General features: G+C 37.9%; 1 protein-coding gene across 1 annotated transcript; it reads left to right on the forward strand.

Moving 5' to 3' along the window:
• The first annotated feature begins 1034 nt into the window (after positions 1–1034).
• Positions 1035–9219, forward strand: LOC311081847 (uncharacterized protein). Its single transcript, XM_084112552.1, has 3 exons — positions 1035–1097; positions 1736–1881; positions 8125–9219. The coding sequence occupies exons 2-3, from the start codon at positions 1797–1799 to the stop codon at positions 9030–9032; spliced, it is 993 nt and encodes a 330-aa protein (XP_083968678.1). The 5' UTR covers positions 1035–1097; positions 1736–1796; the 3' UTR covers positions 9033–9219.
• The last annotated feature ends 16441 nt before the right edge of the window (positions 9220–25660 follow it).

A 25660-nucleotide genomic window follows, 5' to 3' on the forward strand; every position in this document is an offset into this window, starting at 1 on the left:
ATAGTTCACGCAAAAAAATAAAAAATCTTTATTTACTTACTGTTACAGAAACAAAGTTCCAGTCTTGAGGAGCAAATGTTACAAATATACATTATTAAGTGTTCCATAGATGTGGAGTTTTGTGGACAACTATACATTAACAAAATATTACATTAAAATGAAACAAACCTTACATTAACTGATGTGTTACTGTTTAAGGCTGTGTCAGAGTATTTGATGCTGTCCCACTGAAACACCAATAGCTTTCTATTTGTCTGTCTCTGTTGACAGAGAGTCAACCTCCATTTGTCATTTAAAAACCCCTTTTCTGATATATTTTTTTTTTGTGTGTGTGTGTGTGTGTGTGTGTGTGTGTGTGTGTGTGTGTGATTTTGACATTAGGCTGAGTTTGTTTAGGGCTTAAAATGGTCACATATTTATCTTTACCCCTACAAGCAATGTGAAAGCAGATGTTCAAATATATATCTGTCTGAAGCAACACTAGTCACTCCAAAAGACTGGAAAGAGCTGTAACGACACATGCTGACCTTGAGAAAAGATTGATGAAAATGCACTGCATTAAAAACTCCTAAATGGAGGTCAGATCATGTTACACATCCACCTGTATTGTGCATGCTAATGTGGATAGAAGACAATTGCAACTATATACATATAGGATACATTTATTTGTTTTTGAATAATCTGGTTTCATTTATAGACAAACATTTTTTTTGTATGACAGTAGTAGTTTTTGCAATGGCAATAGAAAATGAATCAAACAAAAATGACAAAATGGATTGTGAAATAAACCCAATAATAATAATTAAAAAATAAATTGCCAACCTCATGACTTTAGACAGAATCTCAAATATTAGATGTGTTACAAACACTTTCATACGCAGTTATTTTCAGAACACAATTAGACATGTATTTAAATGTTTTTATTACTCTGAATTCTTCTGTTATGTTTTATTATTTATATTTGTGTGTTTTTTTTTTGTATGTAATTTCCATGCACATAATTCAGCGTGTGAACAGGACTTTTATTATGGTGCGGCGAAGTGACGTCATGTGGCTGCGCCGCGCTCCTGCCACTGTTGTGATTTGGCTGAAGAAAGGTTAGTAGTGTTTTAAATCGTTTAAATAGATGCAAACCATTCAGTGTGTTTTTATAGTTTTTGTGAGCGATCTAAAGGTAATTATGTATTATTGAATGTAACATTGTAATGCTTTATCTAAAGTTAATGTACATTATTTCTTGTGAGTAAAGTGCATCCGCAATTGAAGTGCATCCTAATTTTGCTCCCAGTATCGTGAATCAGTTCGTAAACACGAATGTGGTGAGTTGTAAATAGTGATGAGAGAAACGGATGTTTTTTTTTTATTTTATTGATTTGAATTTAACTGATGACACACACTGATGTCATCTGCTGGTTAAAACAGTGTAAATGCAATGAACAACAAACAAACATGAGTAATGACAACTTTAACAAACCAACTGCAAATGTTTTCATGAAAGAGTAATCTATTAAATATAATCTATACATAATTAAACACCAACTGTAGATCATAACTTCTGTGTATAATTTTGATATTTGAGATTTAGTTTAATCGGATGATTTAAGTCTATTAACTCTCTCTCTGACTGACTCTCTTACCAGTTTGCTGAACTACTGAACTAGAGCTGATTGAGACGCACAAAGAGATTTAGTGTGGATTTATTTTTCTTTCTGTTAATTATTCTCATCTTAAACAGGACAAACACACAGAAGAACTCCTGGTGAAGCGACTGAGATCCACGTGACACTGTTATAAAGATGGCGTTTATCAAAGAGGAGAGTGAAGACGTGAAGATTGATGAAACATTCAGAGTGAAACAAGAAGAAACTGAGACACAAACAGGTTGGTTTATTTGATCCTTATTAAAATGTCCAGCTCTACACTACTAATGCACTACAAACACTAATGCAAGTATAATACCTTCAAGTGAACCTGAGAAGTTCCTACTTTCCAAAACATAAACACACACAAACAGCTAAACATAAAATTGCTTCTTCTTTTCTTTTTTATTAAACAGTGGTTTACTGAACAAATAGGCTCTATGCACGATCGCTTCCGGGTTTAGTCTCAGCCCGCCCACTCACATCTGGTGCTGTAAGCCGTGTTTACATTCTGTGCTGTGAAGATAATGGCAAACTACACTCGCTGTTTACAAGAACTGCCCAAGGTTAATGTAAACGATGTCAACACCATTGTGAGGCAGTTTGCTGTAACGCCTAAGAGCAAGAGAGAGAAGGGCTTTAAATTATATATTTCAAGCTACATTGACAACTTTGAGGGTGAGTAACGTTATTCTCTCATATCATGCGAAATTCGACTAACGTTAGCGAATCGGTTTGTAAAATCTTTTTCTCCGTTTCTGACAAGTTCATACCGGTCTTTGTATTATTTGATCTATTATGTGGATCATTAAACATATAGTTTTGCGTACATTTGAAAATTGCTTGTTTATGCGATGTAACTGTTACATACAAAATGTGCAATATGATTGTTACTGACTATGAGTAATTTCTCAGTTTCCAGTAAAGATTAGTTCTCAGGAGAGATCAGCGTGAGGACGACATGTTTCAGGTCGATGAGGAAGTCAGAGAAGCCCCATAGATTATGAGTAGGAGGACATATCAATTCACAGATTGTATTAAAGGACTTTAACACTGTCACAGAGTAGTTGTTCTTGTGTTGCTGGGACAGCACTGTACTACCAAACAGCCCACTACTCACAGCTAGGCATCAGTGCAGTTCCTCCAGTTCACAGCTGTTCTGAAACGGAGCAGAGCTGGCACAAACCTAGAACAATGGTAATTTTACCAGTGTTTCCACTGAAATAAGGTTGGTGCAGCTCCCTTTCGCAGCAAGCGCCCTTTAGGGGTCAAGGGCTCAATCAGATCATCTTTTTTTAAATTACGACTGCAGACCCTTGTATGAGATGTGATGTTAAATCTCTCACGTCGAATGTTGTGAATCCACTTTCTGCGTGTTTCTTCGTCCACAGGAAAAGTGTGGAAACTCAGTACAGAGTTAATCTTTGAGGAGGCCTCACATAACAGGACACAACAATGTTCAGCCGAACTACTGTCTTCCCGCCGTTGATATTTAAATTTTCTGGAAGCCATCACTAAAATAACTATACAAATATATAATACTTAAATCATAAAACGCTGTGTGATTTTTATTTTTTATTTATTTTTTTATTAAAGTTTTGCTGCTAGAAACATTACACTTCGCTATAGAACCATAGTATGTGGAAGTAGAGACGCTGGTTGAGATTTTACCGGAAATACGTCTCTTTGATTACCAACATTCTTCAAAATATCTTCCTTTGCATTCAGCAGACGAAAGAAATTCATACTGGTTTGGAACAACTTGTGTGAATGATGACAGTATTTTCTTTTCTGAAAGAACTGTCCCTTTAAGGATAAAAATCTTTCTCAGCTAATGCTGTAAAACTATACAAGGAGCCATATTACTACAATATTAAAGGCTAAAGTTCCAGTAAAGAAAGCATTTGAATTCACTAGGGCTGTAACGATTCCTCGATTAAAGTCGAGTACTCGATTTAAAAAATCCTCGATTGCAATTTACCTGTGTCGAGTAACCGGCAAAATACCGGAAGTGGCGCATATACAGACGAGAATCCATGAACCACATTATTACACCGTTTTCTAAGGTTACGCGATCTATTTAAAACCATTTACAATCATAATATAGCATAGTGCTATAGGCTGTGATTTAGTTAAAATATGCGTTTTTTCTTTTTTCACAGAGAAGCACAACGCTTTAATTATTTACATGCGTGCAGATTGTGTTAAAGTATCTAAGCTTCGTTCACAGTAGGCTAAACGCTGCTCCACACATACTTAGTCTCTGCATGTGCTGTTAGTTTAGGTTTCCAATAATGTGCATTTGGGAACGCAAAACCTCGGACGCGTGTTTCATCGTTGCACTGTCATCATTTATATGCGTGTCAGCATCTTGGGTTTCTCAAACTCCATCTCTGTGTGGCTTATAACGTTCATCTGCACGCAGTGTGTGCCATTTCACAAGATTCGTAACGCAACTCATTTGTAAATCTACTCCAACACAGGAGAATACATAAATATCTTTCTGAAATATATGCGCATTGTCATCGCGATTTCAAAATAAAAGTTTAACTCTTGCACTGAGTTGTTCTTGTTCTTGTTCTAGAAATTACAGCAACTGTTGCATTTCTATCGTACAGAAGTGACCAAAATATTAAAGATTAAGTTTACATTTGAATTAAATTTTGTTTGGTCAATATTAAACAAGGATTTGATCATGCCTTAGTGTAACCAGGCCGTTGGCGCTCTGCTGACCCTTTTTTTAAAAAGGGTAACTAAACCCTAAACCACCTTTTTTTAGTTAATGATCTGTAAGAATGGGGCTTTATTAGTGCTGTTCATTGATTCGAGTAACTTTTTTGACATTTGGGTATAAAGTGTTTTAATTCTACAATATATGGTGTAAAAACATCTGAGTGCTGCCCTCTTCAGGTTGAACGGTGGCTACTGCAGTTGAATTATCCTATTGGATGTTTGCGGTACTGCGTGACGTAAGCAGGTTCCAGCTCACCATGCCCTCCCTTGGTACAAGCTAGCGTATCTGTATTTAGTACAGTGGTCAGGAGGGTACATAGGTGTAGTGTTGCTGGACTGCATAGCTTTCCAGCAGACTAGGAAATTAGGCGCCAGTGGTTGCATGCACTTGGCCTGGAAGACCGTGAGTTCCTGCCTAGAGCTTCATTCTTTATGTGCGTAGTGGTGTGCGATGTGTATTGTCTATTATTATAGTGTAATCATTGTTTTAACGATGTACGAGGCACTGTGATCTGACATCGCTTTTGTCTCTCATGCTTTCACTGCATGATGTGTGCAGTTATAGGTGTGTTCCCAAATGAGTTTTTGTCTTATATTTATATCATATTAAGTTGTTATCATAGGCCTACAATATCATATGTGATATTTATTTTATATAACAGTTAAATTAACAATAAATGGACATTGTGAGTTACATTTTACAAACCATATTGTTAATATTGTTTGTTTTCCCTTTATTTCACTGACGAGAATTTCAAAATGAAACCAGCAGAGTCTCAATGCAACAGACAGTGATGATTTATTAATAAAATTGCTGCCCTCAAATATTAATCTGGAGCCTTGCAAACTTAAAATACAAACTTTTGTTATAAGGAGCTGTTTTTTGTATTATATGCTAAGACACCCCAGAAGATGGGTCAAGTATAGCAATAGCTCCATCACTGTTCAAAGAAAAAAATGATCATACTTCATGATGTTAGTTTAAAAAACAAACAAAAACAAAATATCAAGGAAATTTCTCTTGCATTTCTTTCTTTTCACTGTATCGAAAACGTACCGAACCGTGACACCACTGTATCGTATCGAACCATGAATTTTGTGAACTGTTACACCCCTAAATACAAATTATTTGGCTGTTTTCAAAAGCAATAAATGCAGTTGAAAGGTTTATTTAAAAAAAAAAGAGTTCTACTGTAGAAGAAATTCCCCAAACTGGGATTTCCTTAGACAATGACCTCTAGCATAAAGTCCTTAGCTTTAATGCATCCAGAAAGGAGAGGGAGCATTTCTGTTGTTTTGTTCCTTGTTTTTGCGGTGTTAACTCATATTTGCGTTGTGTTGTGTTGTGTTGTGTTGTGTTATGCATTACTGGGCCACCATAGTTTTGCAATTCAACATGAACAAAATTAGGGCCGTTACTATTCCTCAATTAAATTCGAGTACTCGATTTAAAAAAAAAAATATATAATACCTCGATTGCAATTTACTCGTGTCAAGTAACCGGCAAAATACCAGATTATTAGACCGTTTTTAAGTCGGCACGATGTATCAAAACCAAATAAAAATAGCATAGTGCTATTGTGAATTCACAAGGCTGCTGTTAAAATAAATAAATGTATGCCCTGTGAGTTTAATATATATGAGCTTTAATTATTTACGTGCGTCTCAGAGCGGCTCCGTTCACAGTAAATGCTGCTTCACATGAACTGTTGGCATTTACATGTGTGGAGAGGCGCATCTCAAACTCCATCTCTGCATATGCTTTGAGTTTGGGTTGCTTATAACATTCATCTGGGTACGCAATGTGCACCATTTCATCAGATTTGTAAGATAAATCATTGATAAACCTATACCATCACAGGAGAATACATCAATATGTTACTAAATATGCTAACTGTTCATCATGATTTCAAATAAAAAGTTTAATCCACATGTTCTTGTTCAAGAAATTACAGTGGTTGTAGCATTTTTATTTATTTAATTTAATTTAAACAATACGTAAACATTTTAATTAAATGTTGTTTGGCCAATATTAAACAAGGATTTGATCTGCTGTATAACAACACCAGGCTGTTGGCGCCCTCTGCAGGCATTTGTTAAAATACATTATGTACATAAGATGATTGTTCATATTGTGTATAATATGCATTTTAACAGTTGTTCTTGGGTGAATTAACCCTTAGTGAATTAGTTATTCTTAATTTCACTGATGCTTCCTGGTTTTCAAAGTGCATTGGGGTACTTTTTAGGATTGAACATTTCAGTCCACTGGTAGGAATCTGGGATTGAGACAACCCTTAAAAAGCCTGACTAGTAAACTATGGAGCTGTAAGGGGATTAACAGTCAAAGACCCAGATCCAGAGTCAGAATTATAATAAATGAAAGAAAAGTTTTACTGAAGATAGTTTGCAGTTTCATCAGCAGAAGTCAGCTTCAGCACTCGCACAGGAGTTCGTAGGCCGTCCCGCTTACAGTTACAAAGATCACAGCAGTTATACCATTTCCAAGGTCTAATCTACGTCATTGCTTACAGGTTGAATGATTCTCATTGGCTAAGAAATAGATAAACGTAGTAATTTTTCACACATATACAGATAGACTGAAGCATATCTCCATAGATTATGCAGCTGACACTCGGACCCTGAAGTTAGGCACGTCGAGACCTTCCAGGTCGCAGATTTGGGTTGCTGGGCGCCAGCATATCCCGAACAACTCAGTCGATCACCAATAATGCCACTTATTCCATAAGCTGTAACCAAAAAGACTTAACACACACACCGACAAACAGCTTTTCCAATGTTGGATTTGGCCAGGCTCTAACTATAAACAGGAGAGTCCTCTCAAAACATCAAGATAATGCGTTCTTTCTCTCAAGAAGAGCTACACTTTAGTCTAACTGGAAAGTAAGGCTTTATCAAAGAGATGGTCACTTAAACTATTGGTTCCAATGATTCTTATGACCTATAGTTGTCATGGTGACCTAGAAGAACAGATGTATGTTTTAACACGTTGAAGACCTTTCTCAAACTAAACATCTTTCCATATTTCATTTCTGGAAGCCAGGCTAAATGAGGAATCACTGTTACTGCATTCAGATATCAAATACAGACATAGAGGATACATGAAAAGAACATTTTAGTAATCAGACTGGTAACTTCTATAACAAAGTAAAATATTATAAGCCTTGAAGTCATTCAACTCGTGATATTTAGAAGGAAAAATATTGATTAATACCTTGATTATCACTCATTAGACATACATTGAAGCAGCAGTGGATTCCAGAAGCCACCCCTTCAGTGCTGATTGAGACACACCAATAGGGAAGACATTGAAGATGCTAAATTGCCAGCAGAATCTTGATATCTCGAACAGTGTGGCCATTGCGAGGGTTTAAATTAAAGTCATAAAGGTAAAATGGGAAGTCCAGGATTTTTTAAGTGCATTCTCTGATAAAGATCACATTGGTGTTGTAGGTTTGGTCATGGGGTCATGAATATGGCTACTGTGATTCAGGGTCAGAACGCCAACAGCTAGCAACAGGAAGACACAACAGGCTATGAAACAGTCCTTCTATATTGATCCACTTAAATGCATGTGTGACGATGGGAACGTAGTACTTGAGCCTGTTATCGCTGTTTACAGCTACGTATATTTTTGTTTTTTATGTATTATTTATGTATAAATGTTTTGATGTCTGTTGCTTTCTGCCATTAGCTGGAGTTAACATATATTTGTCTTTATTTGCCTTAGACCTGATGGCGCTGAAAGAGGAGAGTCAAGATCTGAATGAGAAACACATTGATTTCATAACTGAAGAAACATCTTTTAGTTGCTCAGAGACTGAAAAGACTTCCTCAGAAAATAGAGCTCAAGACACGGGAACTAGAAGTCAGTTCATTTGCGTACAGTGCGGAAAGTCTTTCAAAAAAAATGGAAACCTTAAAGTCCACATGAGAATTCACACTGGAGAGAAGCCTTTCACCTGCCAACAGTGTGGAAAGAGTTTTTATCAACATGGAAACTTTAAAGTCCACATGAGGATTCACACCGGAGAGAAGCCGTTCACATGTAATCAGTGTGGAAAGAGTTTCGCACATAAAGGAACCCTTTATGCTCACATGATCGTTCACACTGGAGAGAGCGCTTACACCTGCAAACTGTGTGGAAAAACTTTGAATCGAAAAGGTAATCTTAAGGCTCACATGAGAGTTCACACTGGAGAGAAACCTTTCTCATGTGGTCAGTGTGGGAAATGTTTTGCACGTAAAGAAACCCTTATTCAGCACATGAAGCTTCACTTAAGAGCGAACTGTTTTACATGTCATCAGTGTGGGACGAGCTTTAAGGACCGGAAACGCCTTAAACGCCACGTAAAAACTCACATCGGACAGAAGCCTTTTATGTGCCATCACTGTGGAATAACTTGCACAAACACAGGAAATCTCAATACTCACATGAGAGTTCACACCGGAGAGAAACCTTACGCCTGCCAACAGTGTGGAAAGAGCTTCCCGCGAAAAGAAAGTCTGAAGAGTCACATGAGACTTCACACTGGAGAGAAACCTTACACCTGTCCTCAGTGTGGAAAGAGCTTCACACATAAAGGAACCCGTTATACCCACATGAGAACACACGCTGAAAAGAGGACTTATTTTTAGTGCGTTTCACGGATAAAATAGATCTGAAAAGTAATTTGCAAATTCATTCTGGAAAGACATTGCAGTGTTATGCGTCTTTTACTCTCTATTTCTGAGCATTTGATGTTTTGCATTGATTTTCTTTGAATTGATTATGTAATTGCCATAATTTATTTACCCTAATCATAAATTGTTAGGTTTGAATTTATTCTGACTTACTCTGAAATTATTGACTCAAGTAGTTTTGAGCGAAGAATGCACGCCAAGTGTGATTTTACACTTGGCACTGGATCAAGTGTACTTGGACTGTAAAGACTAAAAAGGGAACTTCCATTTAGGACAACAGAATTACTTACCTAGAGTAAGTGTACATGGGAAACCATGGCATGACCAAACCAAAGCTACTATCAGAGAAAGTATTATTGGTGGGCTGTAGTAGGTCTGACTTCTTTATTCAAGTGTATACGGATCTATGAAAACTAAATAAAATAATTTTAGAGAGAGCAAGCCTGGGAGTGGCCATCTATATGGTATAGTAAATAGCTGCGTTTCCACTGTCAGGCCAGTGTGACCCAGGGCTTTAAAAAGGCCGTGCCGGGCCAATAACTTCAGACCTGTAGCACTGAGCTGAAAATCATGCTGCGTTTCCACCGTCAAGCCACTAAAACGCTTAACTAAAACCCACCCGTAACACGCCTCTCTGGATCAACGTCACACAAACCCATCATTTCACCAACAAATGGAAGTTTTATCAGACAACTAATCAGAAAGAAATCACTGGAAACTAGCGAGATCTCAAAACAAACATGATAAAAGTGACCGTTTGCTGGCATTTTTGTTTTTACTTAAAGGGACACTTCACCCATTTGCATTAAGCTTTGTATTGTTAGAAACCCAGTCATATATTATAATAATCGTGGATTTTTCATTCATTTTTCCCTGAGATGGGAGAAATAAGGATTTAAGTGTTTTACTTCCTGCTTATTATGACGTAAAAATCATCATTTTGCGTCATAATAAGCAGGAAGTCACATTTCATTGAAAAGTGTAGAGACTACAAACACTAGCTCCTCATTATTCCAGGGGGCGGGACCCGCTCACGCTACAGGCCTATTACAGATCAGTGGGTGGGACTTCACTTTCTGAAACTAAAAGCAATATCCTCCATCTTGTTTGAAGCTAAGCTAACAGGCACTGTGGAGCCAGCTGTGAAGATATGACAATAGCGGAGGGTAACGTTACTCAATATGATATAGAAGAAGAGAATTTCGGAAGTCTGATGCTCGAATCAGGTGTTTGTGGCTACCTTTACAAGCCGCATAGCGAAGAGCAGCCGAGGCAGAAGACCTGCCTGTCGCGGACGAGAAGCCCAGACTGGCTGGAGCTGGGGGCGGACTGGTGGCGCCGGTGATCTCACTATGCAACTACGAACACAGAGATACAGTCCGTCTGCTGCAAAGAATTTCAACGATGCCAATTTCTCCTGTACGAAATCTCTGAATCAGACGAGGACACGGACGTTTGTGTTGTGAACCATCCTAGTTTCGCACCGCATCTGACTGAACATCCCGGTAACGTTACTATGCAATAATTCACCACTTCGAAAGAAATACAAATGAGGAGTAATTCACTAATGAGTTCGCCAACTAACTAACGTTAGACATTTTGTGTGAAATGAATTTCAAGCTCCGGTGGTAGCTAGCATTATAGACGGATGAGTGATTATGCTGTTCTGGATTAGTGGGAGTGGCTTGCGCAGCTGTGCAATGTGGTGCATTGTGGGAGTTGTTGTCTTTCATACAAATGCGTCCTGAAGTTAGTTACTTTCTTTCCTCGGTCAAGAAGGCACCAAATTCAAAATTTATTTTACATTTCGACTACATATATGACCCACTTTCAATAAAGATCAATGTTCCCATGGGTGAAATGCTCCTTTAAAGATTTAATACCCTAACATCGATGTTTTACCACAAGTTGTGTCAAGATTGCACATTAGTCACACAGAAATAAAGTGGTTTACCATTATTTTACAGAAGAAAGAGGACACACATAGCCTACTTTTTCAGTCGCGTCTGTTTGTTTATTTGTAGTCACAGGACAGTAGTCATGGTTTAAATTGCATATAAAAAAAGATTGATCATTTCTACAAATATGCCACCAAAAATACGACCTGAGGAGCTTTAGCACTCTCTTCCAACAGTTATATTTTCAGTCAGAGAAACGGAGGAAGCTTTTGAAAAACCGGAGTTGATTTATTTTATGACATAAGCGGAGCTAAATATGGATATGTCTGATATAAAAAGACAAGCACACTTACAGATAAAATTGTGATAGCCTATATAATTTGTCTGATTTCTTCAAGCGGTTATAAATACCATGATATGGTAATGATTAGTGTGCATAATCTTTTGCATCGCGTATAAATATTTCTGCCTTATACAGTGATCAGAATCCACATTGGATCACAAACAGAAGGTTTTTAAACATGAGATAAAATGATTTTAAAAGTATTTAAAGCTGATGTTTGCTGGTATATGAAATCATCCACTAGCACGCCCGCTTTTGGCCCAACAGTGGAAACGCAGATATTTACCTCTGTCCAGTTACTGGGGTGGGTCTGAAGCCGAAAACCTTACTCAGGAAGACATGGATTATGGCTTCAAAACAAATATTGAACAATATTCTGACACTAGCCGCGTTTCAATTACCCTTAAAATTTTGTAAATTGGAAAATACTCCTAATGGAAACGTTAATTTTGCTAAAACTCCCATATATCGCTAAAAAGTTTGTGTTTAGGCAATTCGAAGGAGGAATATTTAGCAAAACTGGAGTACGTAGAAGTTGGAATGATTCGCAAAAGAAAAAAAAATTACAGTTTAGTAGCATAATATCAGTTAAAGGAGAACTCCGGTCAATTTTAACATGTTTTGTCAATTTGGAGTGCTGTCAATACAGAGAACAACGACAAAAATTGGTGTTGCCTACACCTTGTTATCCTCTTTTTAAAATTTGCACCCTGTTGACTTCAATAGGGCAATATTTAAACCTGCTTTTAGCCTTTTGCTAGCCAGCGCAAATACCTGTGTTTACATCCTGTTTTCGGTTGAAGTCCAAAGTAGTCGATTGTCGAGTTCACGCGCATAGGTTCAGTTACCTATGATCACGCGCGTGAACTCAGCAATCGACTACTTTGGACTTCAACCGAAAACAGGATGTAAACACAGGTATTTGCGCTGACTTAAATAAAATAATTTTTATCCATATCTTTCACATCTACTGCAGTCAGATTCACTCGTGTTCACTCTGAAGGAATCGCTCACATGACCTGTGCACTTGTAATGACACATCAAGGATGTAAAGAGGCTAAAAGCAGGTCTAAATATTGCCCCATTGAAGTCAACAGGGTGCAAATTTTAAAAAGAGGATAACACGGTGTAGGCAACACCGATTTTTGTCGTTGTTCTCTGTATTGACAGCACTCCAAATTGACAAAAAAATGAGCTCAATGTTAAAATTGACCGGAGTTCTCCTTTAATAGACGGTGGGCCGAGGGTCTGTATCTGCTTTACTTTTCTAAATGGATGATCCCCATGGAGGGAGAACCTGGATTTGTAAAGTTGGGACGGTTGTTTTATTCTCAATATGAAAAGTGTTGCCACTCCCATTCATTGCACTTTTCCCCCTGAAATCATAATGTACGACTCGTAAATATGCAGGCAAACGCAGTTGCCTACTATATCAGTTGAGCCAATAGCTTATTTCGAACAACTGTTACATGGATGATTCAGCTATCAGACACGAGCAGCAGCTGCGGCGGCAGCACATTGAGCATCGCCAAGGACATTCTTTGTGTGATTGTAAGTATTAATTTAATTAAAATATGATATCTATATAAAATGTTTTTGTACACTGTGTTGTTCAAACGTGTGTAAGCGTCTCGTTAGTGTCGTTTTAAGTAGGGTAACGTTTGTTTCAGCTGGCGAACTAGCAGTAGCTAGCATCATGCGATTACATATTTGATTTGGTGTAAACATTCCATTCTAACAGTAACACTTCGTCCAACTCACATAGGCTACAGCTTCACTGTATGTTGGCGGATAATTACCTCAGACCGTTTTGCAAACGTTCACCAAAAACTCAAGGCAAACATGAACCTGTTGATGTTTAAGACATATATTTAATTATCAATACTAATATTCTAACCAATATTCAAACCGGAGAGCTAATAGCTCTAGTTAAAACTGCATGTAATAGAAATAAGATTATAAGTATAACTATCAAAGAACATGGGCTATTAAACAGAGCAGAGTTCTAATTTACATAAACATTTACTTCTGCAGGAGTAGCCAACACACAAACCACTCCCCACATGTGTACATACATACACACATGTGCCCTAGTCATCTTCAGGTGACCTATTGTCACATTTAACACACTGACAGAGGTTTGTACATGGCAGCTCATGCAGTTTACATGTGCATCTACCCATAACACAATTCGTTTTTTTACACGAGCAGTGTATGGCCTCTGGAGCTGGCGGAAGTGCCATCCAGTCCACTCCGTAGAAATCTCCTACCATCTTCCAGCCATGATTTACAGGAGGAGGAATGTCTGGCATGCACTCAAGACTCCTTCTGTGTACTACAGCCTGATAGCTTGCCCGCTGGATGTGTTTATGCAAGGAGTCTTTGTTTGGAGGCAAGTCTCTCTCTGAACATTTACCTGATTTGAACAGTTTAGCCCTTGCAATATTGACATCTTGGCAGTCCTTCTGATCATATAGATTAGAGCAGGGAACGACAACTGGCGGCCCGCGGGCCAAAACTGGCCCGCCAGCAATATTTTCTGGCCCGCCGGATTATTTTGGAAGTCCTAAATGCTGCACAAAACTCTTCCAATACTTGAGAAAAGCCGTAGTCGCGCGGCGATTTCACCGCCATGCGGCGCGGGATTACATAGGCTATAACTGTGCGTTCACACCGGCCGCGAATAGCGCGTCAAATTCGCGCCTGCCGCGTCTAGTTATATGCTTGACCACTTTGTGTGCATTCGCGCGTCAAAAGACGGTAGCGGTCAGAAGTCTGGTGTACTTTGGACGGAGCGGGCGGTCTGACTGACAATAGCCCACTTCCAACATCTTTTGACAACGTATCCGCGCTTAATTCTTGACCACCTGTACACCTCTGAGGAGCTGTCAGTCAACAACATTCTTTTTTTGCAAGGATGTTTGAAATAGTTCGGCAGAAAATAGCCTACTTCATTTCTCAGTAGGGCAATATGATTTTCGTTTATGTTGCTTTGAAATTTGAGTGGGCTTTGTCCTATTCAATTTATGTTATTTATATTTCATACATTTTTCCTGTGGCATTTTTTTTCTCTGCTGACAGTAGGCTACAATGTTAAAATAATATTTTATGTTGACACGAACACAATTTTTGTATAGCCATTTATAATTGTTATAGGCTACTTAATCTCTCTCTTTACGTTAGAGACATTTGAATGTGAGATTATGGAAACGAGATCTAAATTTTGCGGACCGTCAGGTCGGGAAATAAAGCGGGTGAACACCGAGTGTATTTTAAGCGGTTGCTGAATAGAACCTTGTGGGAGCGGGACGGAAAAAACAGTCCCGCGCAGACCTTCTTAAACCTTAGGTGTGTGTCCCGAATAAATAATAATAATAAAAAAGGAATAAAGTTCAAAAGTCGGACTGTAAGCGAATGAGGCATGATTGCTATTCACATGCACCTTTATTAAAATGGCTGTAATCTGTTACCACAATAGTAGGCTACTTGATCTGTTTAAAATGATTTCCTTGATATATCATGCCTAAGGTGTTAAATTCAAAATTAAAATTTGTCTAATCCAGTAATTAATTTTTTATATTTTTGATCTGAGCACAATCAGAAAATCCGTCGTTATTCGTTTTTTTTTTTTTTTTTTTTTTAAATAAATAAATAAATAATGGAAAAACAAGTCGTTTTTCATCTTTTTATTTTTGGTTTTAATTTGAAAAAACAAAAAAAACAAAAAACCGATTGAACGAATGATCCACGGACGTGACGGACCCATCATATTCCGCGATTATAGGCCTATATAAGAGTATTTAATTTGTATCCAGGCCTACTCTGTGTAGCTGGCCCACCATCTACTGACTAAAAAAAATATTGGCCCGCGACCAAAGTTACTTGCCAACCCCTGGATTAGAGGGTGACACGGGAGTGGATTTTCAAACCTCTCCCGTCCCACTCCCACAAAAAAAAATCCTGTCCCGTCCCAATCCCACGAAAAAACATCCAATCCTGTGCCAATCCCAGAAGACTGACTCCTATTCCCTCCCACTCCCGTGTTGTGTTTTTTTGACCGGAATCTGTCAGTTACAGTAAAAAAAATGCAGTACAGATAACAGCATAGCACAGTTTGTTACTTTATTGAACTGAAAGCCAGTTTAAACTGCACATTAAACGCATTAAATTTCCTGTAAATCATCCATGCAAACACACACACAGGCACGCACGCACTCAATATATAACCAAATTTTCAATGGCACCTTACGCTTTATGAATGATGAAATTGCCGGTTGCCTTGAGCTGGATGCTTTACATGTGTGACGCTGAAGGCCACTCTATATACTCTAAATACCACACTGCCTGAGTTGGAATGGTATTTAATAATTTGTCTGCATGTCTTGCAGCTAGCGTATGGCGTTTTCATGCCGTCTTTCTCAACACGTCTACATTTTTTGGTGATTTCAGACCACCCTAAAATGTTGGTGAGCACAACTGATGGATCGTTTTCCGACAGTAGTCGTAGCAGTGTGTCTTTCATGTCTGACTCCATTTTGATTGTGATTTTCACGGAAACACAGTGTATGGGGGAAGCCTTCTTCTCTAATATTATTGGTGGTTGGCATTGTATACTAACTTGGTGCATATACAGCCACCAACTGGTACGAGTGTGTGGAGCACGTCATTCACTTTACCAGCCACACCAAAGCAAACAGGAGAGCATAAAGAGACAGGGCAAATAGAATTTAGTTCAAAATTTAAATATAGTTTATTTATAGAAACTGTATATTTGTGTATAAAGTTGGGTATCAAAGTTTTATTATGATTCCCGGTCCCGCCCACTCCCGCTGACATTTTTTCCTGTCCCGTCCCAATCCCGTGATTAACAGTGATTTTGTTTCCCATGTGACCCGCGGGATTCTTCTTTTTTTTTTTTTTAAATGACTGTAGTGGCTCATACCAACATTGTATTAACAAAAACTAGTTTGGGACTGCTATTTAATAGCTTTAGCATAGGCCTAATGTTTATTTATTAGTACTAGTCTTTACTATTAGTCATATTCTTACAATTTATGTTAAGTAAGGGGGAAAAGTACTTGTGTGTGTTAACAAATTTTGTGTAAACGTGTTATAATTTGCCTATATATAATATTTTCCCCTTTACTTAACGAAGGTTTAAGTAAAGGGGAAGGCTTAGCGAAATTGGGGGAGAATGGCAAGCCTTTTAGTTTGTGGACTAAAAAAATCAAACAGCCAGGTAAGTTACGTGTCTTTGCACAGTATGTCACAGGAGACTTCAATATGGCAATAATGGTAAAAAAGTGCTAGGTCGCCATCAATCAGAAGCTAGTCACAATGCTGCCGTTCGTGCTCTACAGTAGCCTACACATGCTCCCTGCCTGGTTTTCATAGATTAAAATAGCTTTTAAAATACGCCTACTGGCAATATTAAAGTGGGTTAAAACGTCTCCCCTTAAAACGCTATTGGTCTCGACTATGTAAAAAATGTAAAGGAATATGACTTAGCCTAAAAAAAAAAAAATTCAGTCAGAAGAATTTTTTTCACTTTAATCCCTGAGAAAAGGCATGCAGACCTAGCCTAGGTTTCCCCATACTGCCTTGCTCGCAGCGCGATTTTATTCACGCTGCTAGGCAGTCTGGACACCATGGACCAGATTTTCCCCTGAAAAAGGGAACCAATCACAGAACGGGGAGGAAGCAGCAAGACGATGACGACACCGAAGCAGTTTGTTTATATCTATGGATCCAACATGGCATCAGACTCGACGTTACCTTCTACCCTCATGTTTATCTTGCACAAACGGTAATATCCACTAAACGCCATCGTGTACAAATAAATCTTTGACCCATCGTCTTTTTCCTCATTGAATTTCTGTCGCTCTACATACGTCATCTGGTATAATTGAAGCGATTGGCTATGAGCTACATTCAGGCGCATTTGATAGACATTCATAGCGCCCAATAAACGGCTCTGGGCATTCGTAAACCACGCATCAAATATGAGAAAATGAACACGTAGTTCCCAGACCAAGTCTCAAATGAGACTTGGTCTGACGTTAGCCAGGCTAATGCAGACCTACAAGGGCATCACATTTGTCTTCGCCAAGATGGGCATGTAGCTTGGTAATGTCAGTAATGTGTGTGTTTCTCCCCTTGGCTGTATGGAAATGGAGGTGGCCATCAATGTGGCTGCAGAAAGCTAGAGTCAGCACAAAGACATCGGTGTCTGGGCTCTTGATTACCAGGTCATGACTTAGCTTTGTTGGTTTTGACCAGAGAGCCATCAAAGTTGGAAATTGACTGTGGAAAAGGACCCAAACTTTGTCTTGTTGTATAATATCAAGAAAATGCAATTACCTGCCTCCTTGTTTATTGTAGATGCCTTTTTGTTACACATTTAGCCAATGTATTGGATAATGCATTGCATTCAATGTTGTTATTTATTGTTTGTAAAATATGGCTTATATTGTTTTAGCATAGATGTACAGTAATTGGTTATGCATGTATATGTGACTGTGCCAACCCATGTTAAGAGGAGCAGAAAAGTGCGATTATGTGTGTGTGCGCTAGAGGACTCCTAGAACTTAAAATGAACTCAGCCATCTTAGTTGAGTCTACTGGAGTTCAAGGACATGAAGAGGTGGACCGCTTGCTCCTGCCTGGAGAAGGATCTGGGAAACTTTGGAGTGTCAACCTAACGCCTGTTGTAAAAAACAGGAGTATAAAAGACTGATGAACTGACTGCCACTTGGGATACTGATACGCCAGTGCCCCCGATGCCTAGAAGCCCATAGCTGAGAACAAGAAACCCCAAGCAGAAGATAAGAAGCCCAGAGCTTACTACACCTTTGATTCAAAATGTGATTATTGTATTTTATACTTAAACAATGAAGTTTTATTTGCCTTTATATTTGTATATTTGTTTATTATAAAAAGAAAAGTAACCAATTAAAGGCAGGGTAGGTAGGACTATAAAAAAAAAAAAAGATCCAAATTTGTTAAAACTTTCTATATATATCAATACATAATTAAAATGTAAGTACTCTGAAAAAAAGAGTATAAAAATCAAGTGACTCTAGACCGTTTAATCTGTATTAAACACAGCTCATTATTTCGATTCGGGACGAATCAAAGGATTGGCTTAGGCGACTGTCACTCTCTCTCGCAACCATGGCAACAACCCTTTTGCCACGGGATCTGCCCACTTGCGCGCGGCCGCGCGCACGTTTGATTTGAGGAATTCGAGAGGCACTGAACCTAGGAATAGCAAAACAATGGCAGAGAAAGAGCAATCAAAATTCACATTACCGGCATGCAGTTAGTGAAGGCAAACAAGGCAAAAAAAAGAAGACAGTACAAGAAAAGGTAATGAACAAAAAGTCTTTGGATAAACAAAGAAATAAAACGGGTGTCAATATCAGCGTAGCTTTCCAGCGACCACCCCGTCCTCAGCCTCTACTTCCTCGGACCCTAGTTGCACGCCACGGCCTCTTGCACGACCTCCTCTGCTTCGCCCTAAAATTATTTTTATTTTACAAAAGGACATTTTACAAATCTACATTTTGCGCATGTGCTCCTGCATGCACTTTTCCAGTCACAACACAGCAATCAAAGGAGGACGCGCTGAAAACTGTAATGCTGTTCTCTTCCTTCGAATGTTTGAGTTGCAGAGGAATTTGTGACTGTTTCAGCTGTTCAACCACATCAAAGTTTCGTAATTAGTAAGTCCGTGCTTTTTCTCTTTTTGTTCTTATGTGCTGAAGGGCTGCTGTGCCTTGGTGAAACGGTGTTTGTACGTGAAGAGCTCTTTTCCAAAACGCCATAAACCTAAAAAGCTGCCTCAAAGAACCAGCAAAAGTAATGATTATGAATGTGTAAAATATTGCAATAAGACATTTTAATTGTTTATTAATTTCTGTGTCGGCTGCAAAGATGAAGTTGACGATATTTGACTCGCGATCTTCGCAGTAGGCTAGTGAACGCATGCACCGGAGAAATGCACATTTAGGCTACATAGTTTTATTTTGTTTTGGATGGTTTTGTTTAGAACCAGATTTCTGTAAATATATTCCACATTTTTTAGGCCTGTGAGGCGAGGCTACGGTTCGGTTCACGATGATATAATCTCCAGTTCAAGCACCTTATGTTGTGATTGATAGCCTATATTTACTTTATGTATTTAATGCAGGAATGAAAATATTAATGAATTAATGAAAAAAAAATATATTAAAATTAAGATACAATTAATACAAAACGAAATTCGTTTTAAAGAAAGGCTTTGTGCTTTCTGTTTTGAGGTCTCTGTTAAAGTTTGAAAGTCTCAGTGCAGCTTTCAGAGCGCTCGCGTCCATAATGGAGAACTGTCAAGTAATATTGTTTTTTCCTCATAAATGCAAACACGAAAAATAAAAGACAAAAACTTTTTTAAAAAGACAAACCATAAATTTAGAAAAAAAAAAAAAAAAGATGGATTTATAGCGTTTTGGGGGAAAAATGAATGGATTTATACCGTTTTGAAAATGTTAATTTTTTTTTACTTTGAATTGATCATCAACAATATTGTTGTTTGATTTAATAATCACTGTTGCAAGAAGTGCCTAGTTAAGTTTTTTTTTTTTTGTAAGTGGAAAAAGTAGGGGGTGCCACAGATTCTGTTTAGTTAGCTCCTTTATTGTTTTTTCTATAGCCTAGAATAATATAGGTCAAATGCAGCAAGTCAAAAGACCAACTGGACCTTCTTTGCCAGTTTGCTCACATTTCTTTGAAGGATGGCAAAAATATCGCCTGAATATCTATATCTAGATATTGGAAAAAAATATCGAGATATTCATTTTTGTCAATATCTCCCACCCCTACATGCAGAACACCATATATGTTATGAATCTTACACGAAATTCATCTTCATCACAATATAACTGATGGTAATGTAAAAAAGTGTATCAATGCAACCTGTTTTTAGCTTATATAACTAGCTCGTTAGCGAATCAAAAAATATATATTTTAAATTTACCAATATCAATATGCTAGCTTGATAGTGAGTACTAAAATACATCTTATTTGTTTATATTCATAAGCAATTAGCGTTAGATTTTTTTATTACATGTGATTCTGACATGATGTCACTACATGCACTGTGCTCCTTCCTCTCTGCTTGTCTCAGGTAAATAATGCGTCTTCAGCTCAGCGGTTGGAGTCGCGCGTTCATGTGTTTTGGGGGCGTGGCTTTGGAAGGAGCCCAGAAGGGAGGGGGTGGAGTGAATGGAAATAATGAACTGTCTTTAAAACAGTCCTGAGAGGTCTACAGACACTCGATTTTTATACTTTCTTTTTCAGAGTACTTACATTTTAATTATGTATTGATATGAACATAAAGTTTAAACAAATTTGAAAAAGAAGTTTTTTAGACCATTCCTACCTACCCTGCCTTTAAAAGAAATTTAATTGATTACAAAATCTGCCTACTGAGACTTAGATTTATGATGCTGGAAGACTTTTAATGAGAACATACCACTGGGGAGTCTTCTGACCAAATTGTAAGTACCTTTTGAATGCTTATGGTTTAGGTCAGATTTGACTTTCTTTACCTTACCTGAGAATAATAAATAAATATGTAAAAGGTGTTAAGAGTAAAGTACACACCGTAAAACAGTCTTTGAGTCACGATTGGCTGTTTGCTCAATGACTTGATCACATGCAGTGCTGGCAAAACCATGTCTTTGATGTCTCTGTGCCACAAAGTCACCTGAAAGAAGCTGCTGGTATGCTGAAGGATGTGTGTCTTCCAGGTTGGTCATTTCAGCCCAATATGCTGTCAAATACCTGGCATAATTTACTTTGTCACAGGCAAAAAAACAGGCAGCATACTTTGCCCAGTGGACAAATGGAGAGTCCAGTTACCCTCTCTTGTTGCCCTGATGAAAAGAAGCACCACAAGGAAGCAGAGGAGACAGCAACTTCATGCACAATCTCGTCAGCTGACAGATTGTCCACATATACAAGGTAGGTTGTAGCCTGGTTCTACCAGACTCTCGTACATTTCATTTGTACAGAGAGTCTGGCCTCTCTCCATTGACAAGCGTTAACTTCCTTGTAGGCGGGTACTCTGTTGAAGTTTAAAACTATTGGATCTGGCCAGAGTCACTCTGGATCTGCCATAACCAATCGCTAACCTTTGGTCGTGACTAGGGATGCACCGATCCAATACTCAGTATTGGTATCGGCTCCGATACTGCCATTTTTGGCGGATCGGGTATCGGTCAGACAAGGCCGATCCAAATCCGATATTGTGCGTATACTATTCTGTGTAATTGTTAAGCCCCACAAAAGGCACACAAATATTATAAAGCACCATAAGTTTTCGTGCACAATATTATAAGTGTTCTGAAGCCATTATATATTATAATGTGAGATATAAATTAATATTTAAGTCGTTAAATTCAAGATCACGTAAACGTTTCCCTCTGCTGCGGCTGTCAATCATTCTTCATTCAGCATTCAAACAGCGCGTCGCGTTCGGTTAGGACAGTTAACACAATGAAACTCCCTCCAAGATTCAATGTTACTATTATTATACTTGATCTGTAGATAAAGCTCTATGGTTTTGCATAAAACAACTTTATCTTGCTGGACTTTATTGCTGTACCTTAATCATGTTACTTTCTACCGGGTGTCTGTTAGATCACAACACTGGAGTAAAGTCAGAGCACTATTTGTTCTACACGCGCACAGTAACTGAAATTTAAAACTGTTAAAAGAAAATGCTGAATAGACTATTCCATAGATAGATACTGTATAATACACTACGCATCAATATGTATTTTCTTTTTCAATGCGGACTCGACGCGCTGCGCGCTGTGACTCATGTTGCTTCAAGCGCATCATTCTGCGCTCGCGGCTTTGTGCCGCACTGTATTGAAGCCTTTAATATCATAATACAGTGACGAAATGAAAGATTATTAATAGCCGTTCTTGTTCTATCCTATCTATCATATGTTAATATGATCATTAAACAGCTGTGCTATACATTTAAAAAATGTCTCAATTTTATAGTAGGCTATATATAAAATAATTGCTATTTTTCTCTCTATTTTTCATGAATGTATTTTACAACAATACAAAGAGCAATGTGTAAAGTTTTACCAGATTTAGTGTTACACTTATTGTCTCTAATTTGTTCCCCACTAAACATTTTTTTTCACAAAATGTTCAGATTTTATACAATTATTGTGCACTTGTGATTTTTCTAGACTAAATTTTACTGCTGAATTATCCACTAACCTAGTTTATAAAAGCATTTATGTCAGATTATGATCATATATATATATATATATATATTTTTTTTTTCTTTTTTTTCAGTTCTTATTATCAGTTCAACACAGAGTTATAGAAATTCTACTTGATTTAAAAAAAAACTGCGCTGGTATCGGTACGGATCGGAATCGGCCGATACTCAGATTTTTGGTATCGGATCGTATAGATTCTGAAAAAATGGTATTGTTGCATCCCTAGTCGTGACGTAACCCTACAACTCAAACTAACGCACGGCATCAACGTCATCGTTCCCAGCCTCTCCCTCTGTTCGCTGATTGGGCCGCCAAAAATTTGGCCGGAGAAAACCAAAGAATACACCACAATCCCAGACATAGTACTGAAGGGAAATAAAATTGAGCGGAAATACGCAGGAGGGCGGAGCCAGGCTAGGTAGGTTGTGGATGCCTTCAGGAATTTCAAGAAGGGATGAGACGAGTGAAGTCTTGCTTTTAGTGAGTGTGCCTTATAAGCTGCAATGTTCACTCCCTCTGTTTCTTCCACAGTTTTTTTTGAAAAGCAAATTCAGCTTTGACAGTCGAAGCACTTCACGTTGTTTTAACAGCCTCTCCTCAATGACTGTTTTGCAGAAGTGCTTGTATCCATTTTCATATGTTTGTTTCTGTTCTTTCAGTTTTGTGTGTGGTCAGGTACCGGGTATAATCTCGATAGCAGGTGAAGTGATACCGTGCTTCACTAGCCACCAAGTCGCTGTCTTGGATATAGAGAAGGAGAGACTCATCCTTTCTCCCTTAAGCGGCGAGTTTCCTGGCATGGAGTGTTTCACACTGTGTTTTATTTTCTTTTACCCTTTTCCTGCTGTGTGTCTGAACCTTGTACTTCTCATGTTTGCAAATAATGCATTATACTGGAAGCAGGTGTGGGGCCGCTTGGACATGTAGAGATCACGGGCGTAAGATCTCAGAGCGTTTGTTTTAACTGGAGTTTTATTACTGTTAATTCATTGTATATATCTATATTTTTAAGTTGGCTTGAAGTTGCTATATCTTTTCTAACTGATCAGACTTACAGTTTTTCTAAAAATGACAACTAAAACTCTGGAAGAGTTTTGACTTGAATTTCATTGCAGAATGTTCAAATTGAGCTAAGGCTACGGTGGCCCAGTAGTGCACCACACAAACTCAAATCTAAACTCCCTGAAGTCCTAGACTCAATTAAACTTCCTTCCTTCCTATATTTTTATTTATTTATTTATTTGATATGGACATAACAACAGCATTGGACAAACCAGATACATTGTTTTTTAGTGTTATAGCAAAACTGCTAATTTACAACACTTGTCCATAAGAGGCTACACATTTCACAAAACACAACACAATACAGTATACAAAACACAATGCAGAACAGTACACAATACAATATTTAAGAAGGTAAACAATACACATCATCAATATACATTTCATACAGCATTACCATGTGTGCAGCTTTGACTTGACTTCAGCCATTGTTTGAGACCTCTGTTAAAGTTGATCATGTCTGTCTGCAGTTTTAAGTCAGTGGGCAGAGAGTTCCATAGTCTCGATCCATTAAAAGAGAAACTGGACTGACCAAAAGATTTTGTAAATCTTGGAAGAACACAGTCCCCACTGACTGAGGCTCTGGTGGAGGGTCTAAGTGACCCCTGACGCCTAATAATAAGAGCAGAAAACAGCGGCGACACATGACTGTTCAAACATTTAAAAACCAATTTCAGAGTACTAAAATGTATAAAGTTTTCGAAAGTAAAAAGATTATGTCTATGAATGATGTCACAGTGATGCAATCTCATAGGTTTTCTGGCAAATACCTTGACTGCCTGCTTGTACACTGAAATAGCCAGCTTGAGTGTGGACGGGGGGGTTTGTGACCAGGATGTGACGCAGTAAGACAGATGTGAGAAAATCATTGCATGCATGTATAACAGGGCGGCCTGATGAGACAGATCCCCCCTGATAAAACGTAAACAATTCAAGTTGGATTTGACCTTTTTACAAACATTTTTGACTTGACTTTGAAATTTAAGATTGTTGTCAAGAATATATACATCTTTCTTTTTTTCTATCTATCCTTCTTTCTTTATTTCTAACCTTTATTTCTATATTTCTTTCTAACCTTTCTTTTTATATTTCTTTCTAACCTTTCTTTTCTTCTTTCCCTTTCTTTTTTCTATCTATTTTTTTTTCTTTCTTTCCACCTAATTCTTTCTTTCTACCTATCTATCGGACTGTATTGCCTTCAAACTTTCTGGCTAGGCTTTTTCAAGCCAACTTAAAGTTTGCCAACAAACTTCATCTAGTTTTTTGTACTAATCTTATATTGTTATTGCTACTACACTGCACATATCTGTATATGTTGTTCATACTGTACATCTATTCTGCTCTTATAAGGCTACTGCTAATATATTGCACATTTATATTTAATTTATATTACTGTTAACCATACTACTTTCTTAACTGTATATTACTGTCCATACTGCACTGCATGTCTAATACTGCACCGCCTGTCTATACAATATAATGCCAACCTTCCTTTGCAGTTTCTTCAACTAATACTGCCTTCTCTCTTCTCCTTTGTGCTCGTTTTATCTCAGTGATATTTGTGAAATGGCTGTAGCACTCCCTGTGGTAGCCAGTGTTAGCTGGTTTGACTAACTGATTTGAAGGTTCCTGGCTTTGTAACTTGTATGCCTGTACTGCCTCTTCTGCTATAATACCTTCTCTGCCCTCAAGGTCTTTCCACAGAAACACTGATTTAATAAATTTCTCCCAACTTATGTCTGTGAAGGGAATGGTGGGTCCACTTCCCTCAAATATATGCATGCAGCACTTCATGTTTTGCCATTTCTTCCAAGTAAACATGGGCGGGAAAAAGAGTATTGTTTGTCTCGTTTTTATGACGTTGTGTTTCCAAGCAATACCATTGTGTCAAATGTGTGAAATCAGAACGGTGTATTTATTTAAGATTGTACAATATTTATACAAAGAAATGACAGGACATAATATGACAAAAGACGGTTACATAATATAAAAACA

Source organism: Abramis brama (assembly GCF_963993115.1).
Source record: "Abramis brama genome assembly, chromosome: 4".
NCBI lineage: Eukaryota > Metazoa > Chordata > Actinopteri > Cypriniformes > Leuciscidae > Abramis > Abramis brama.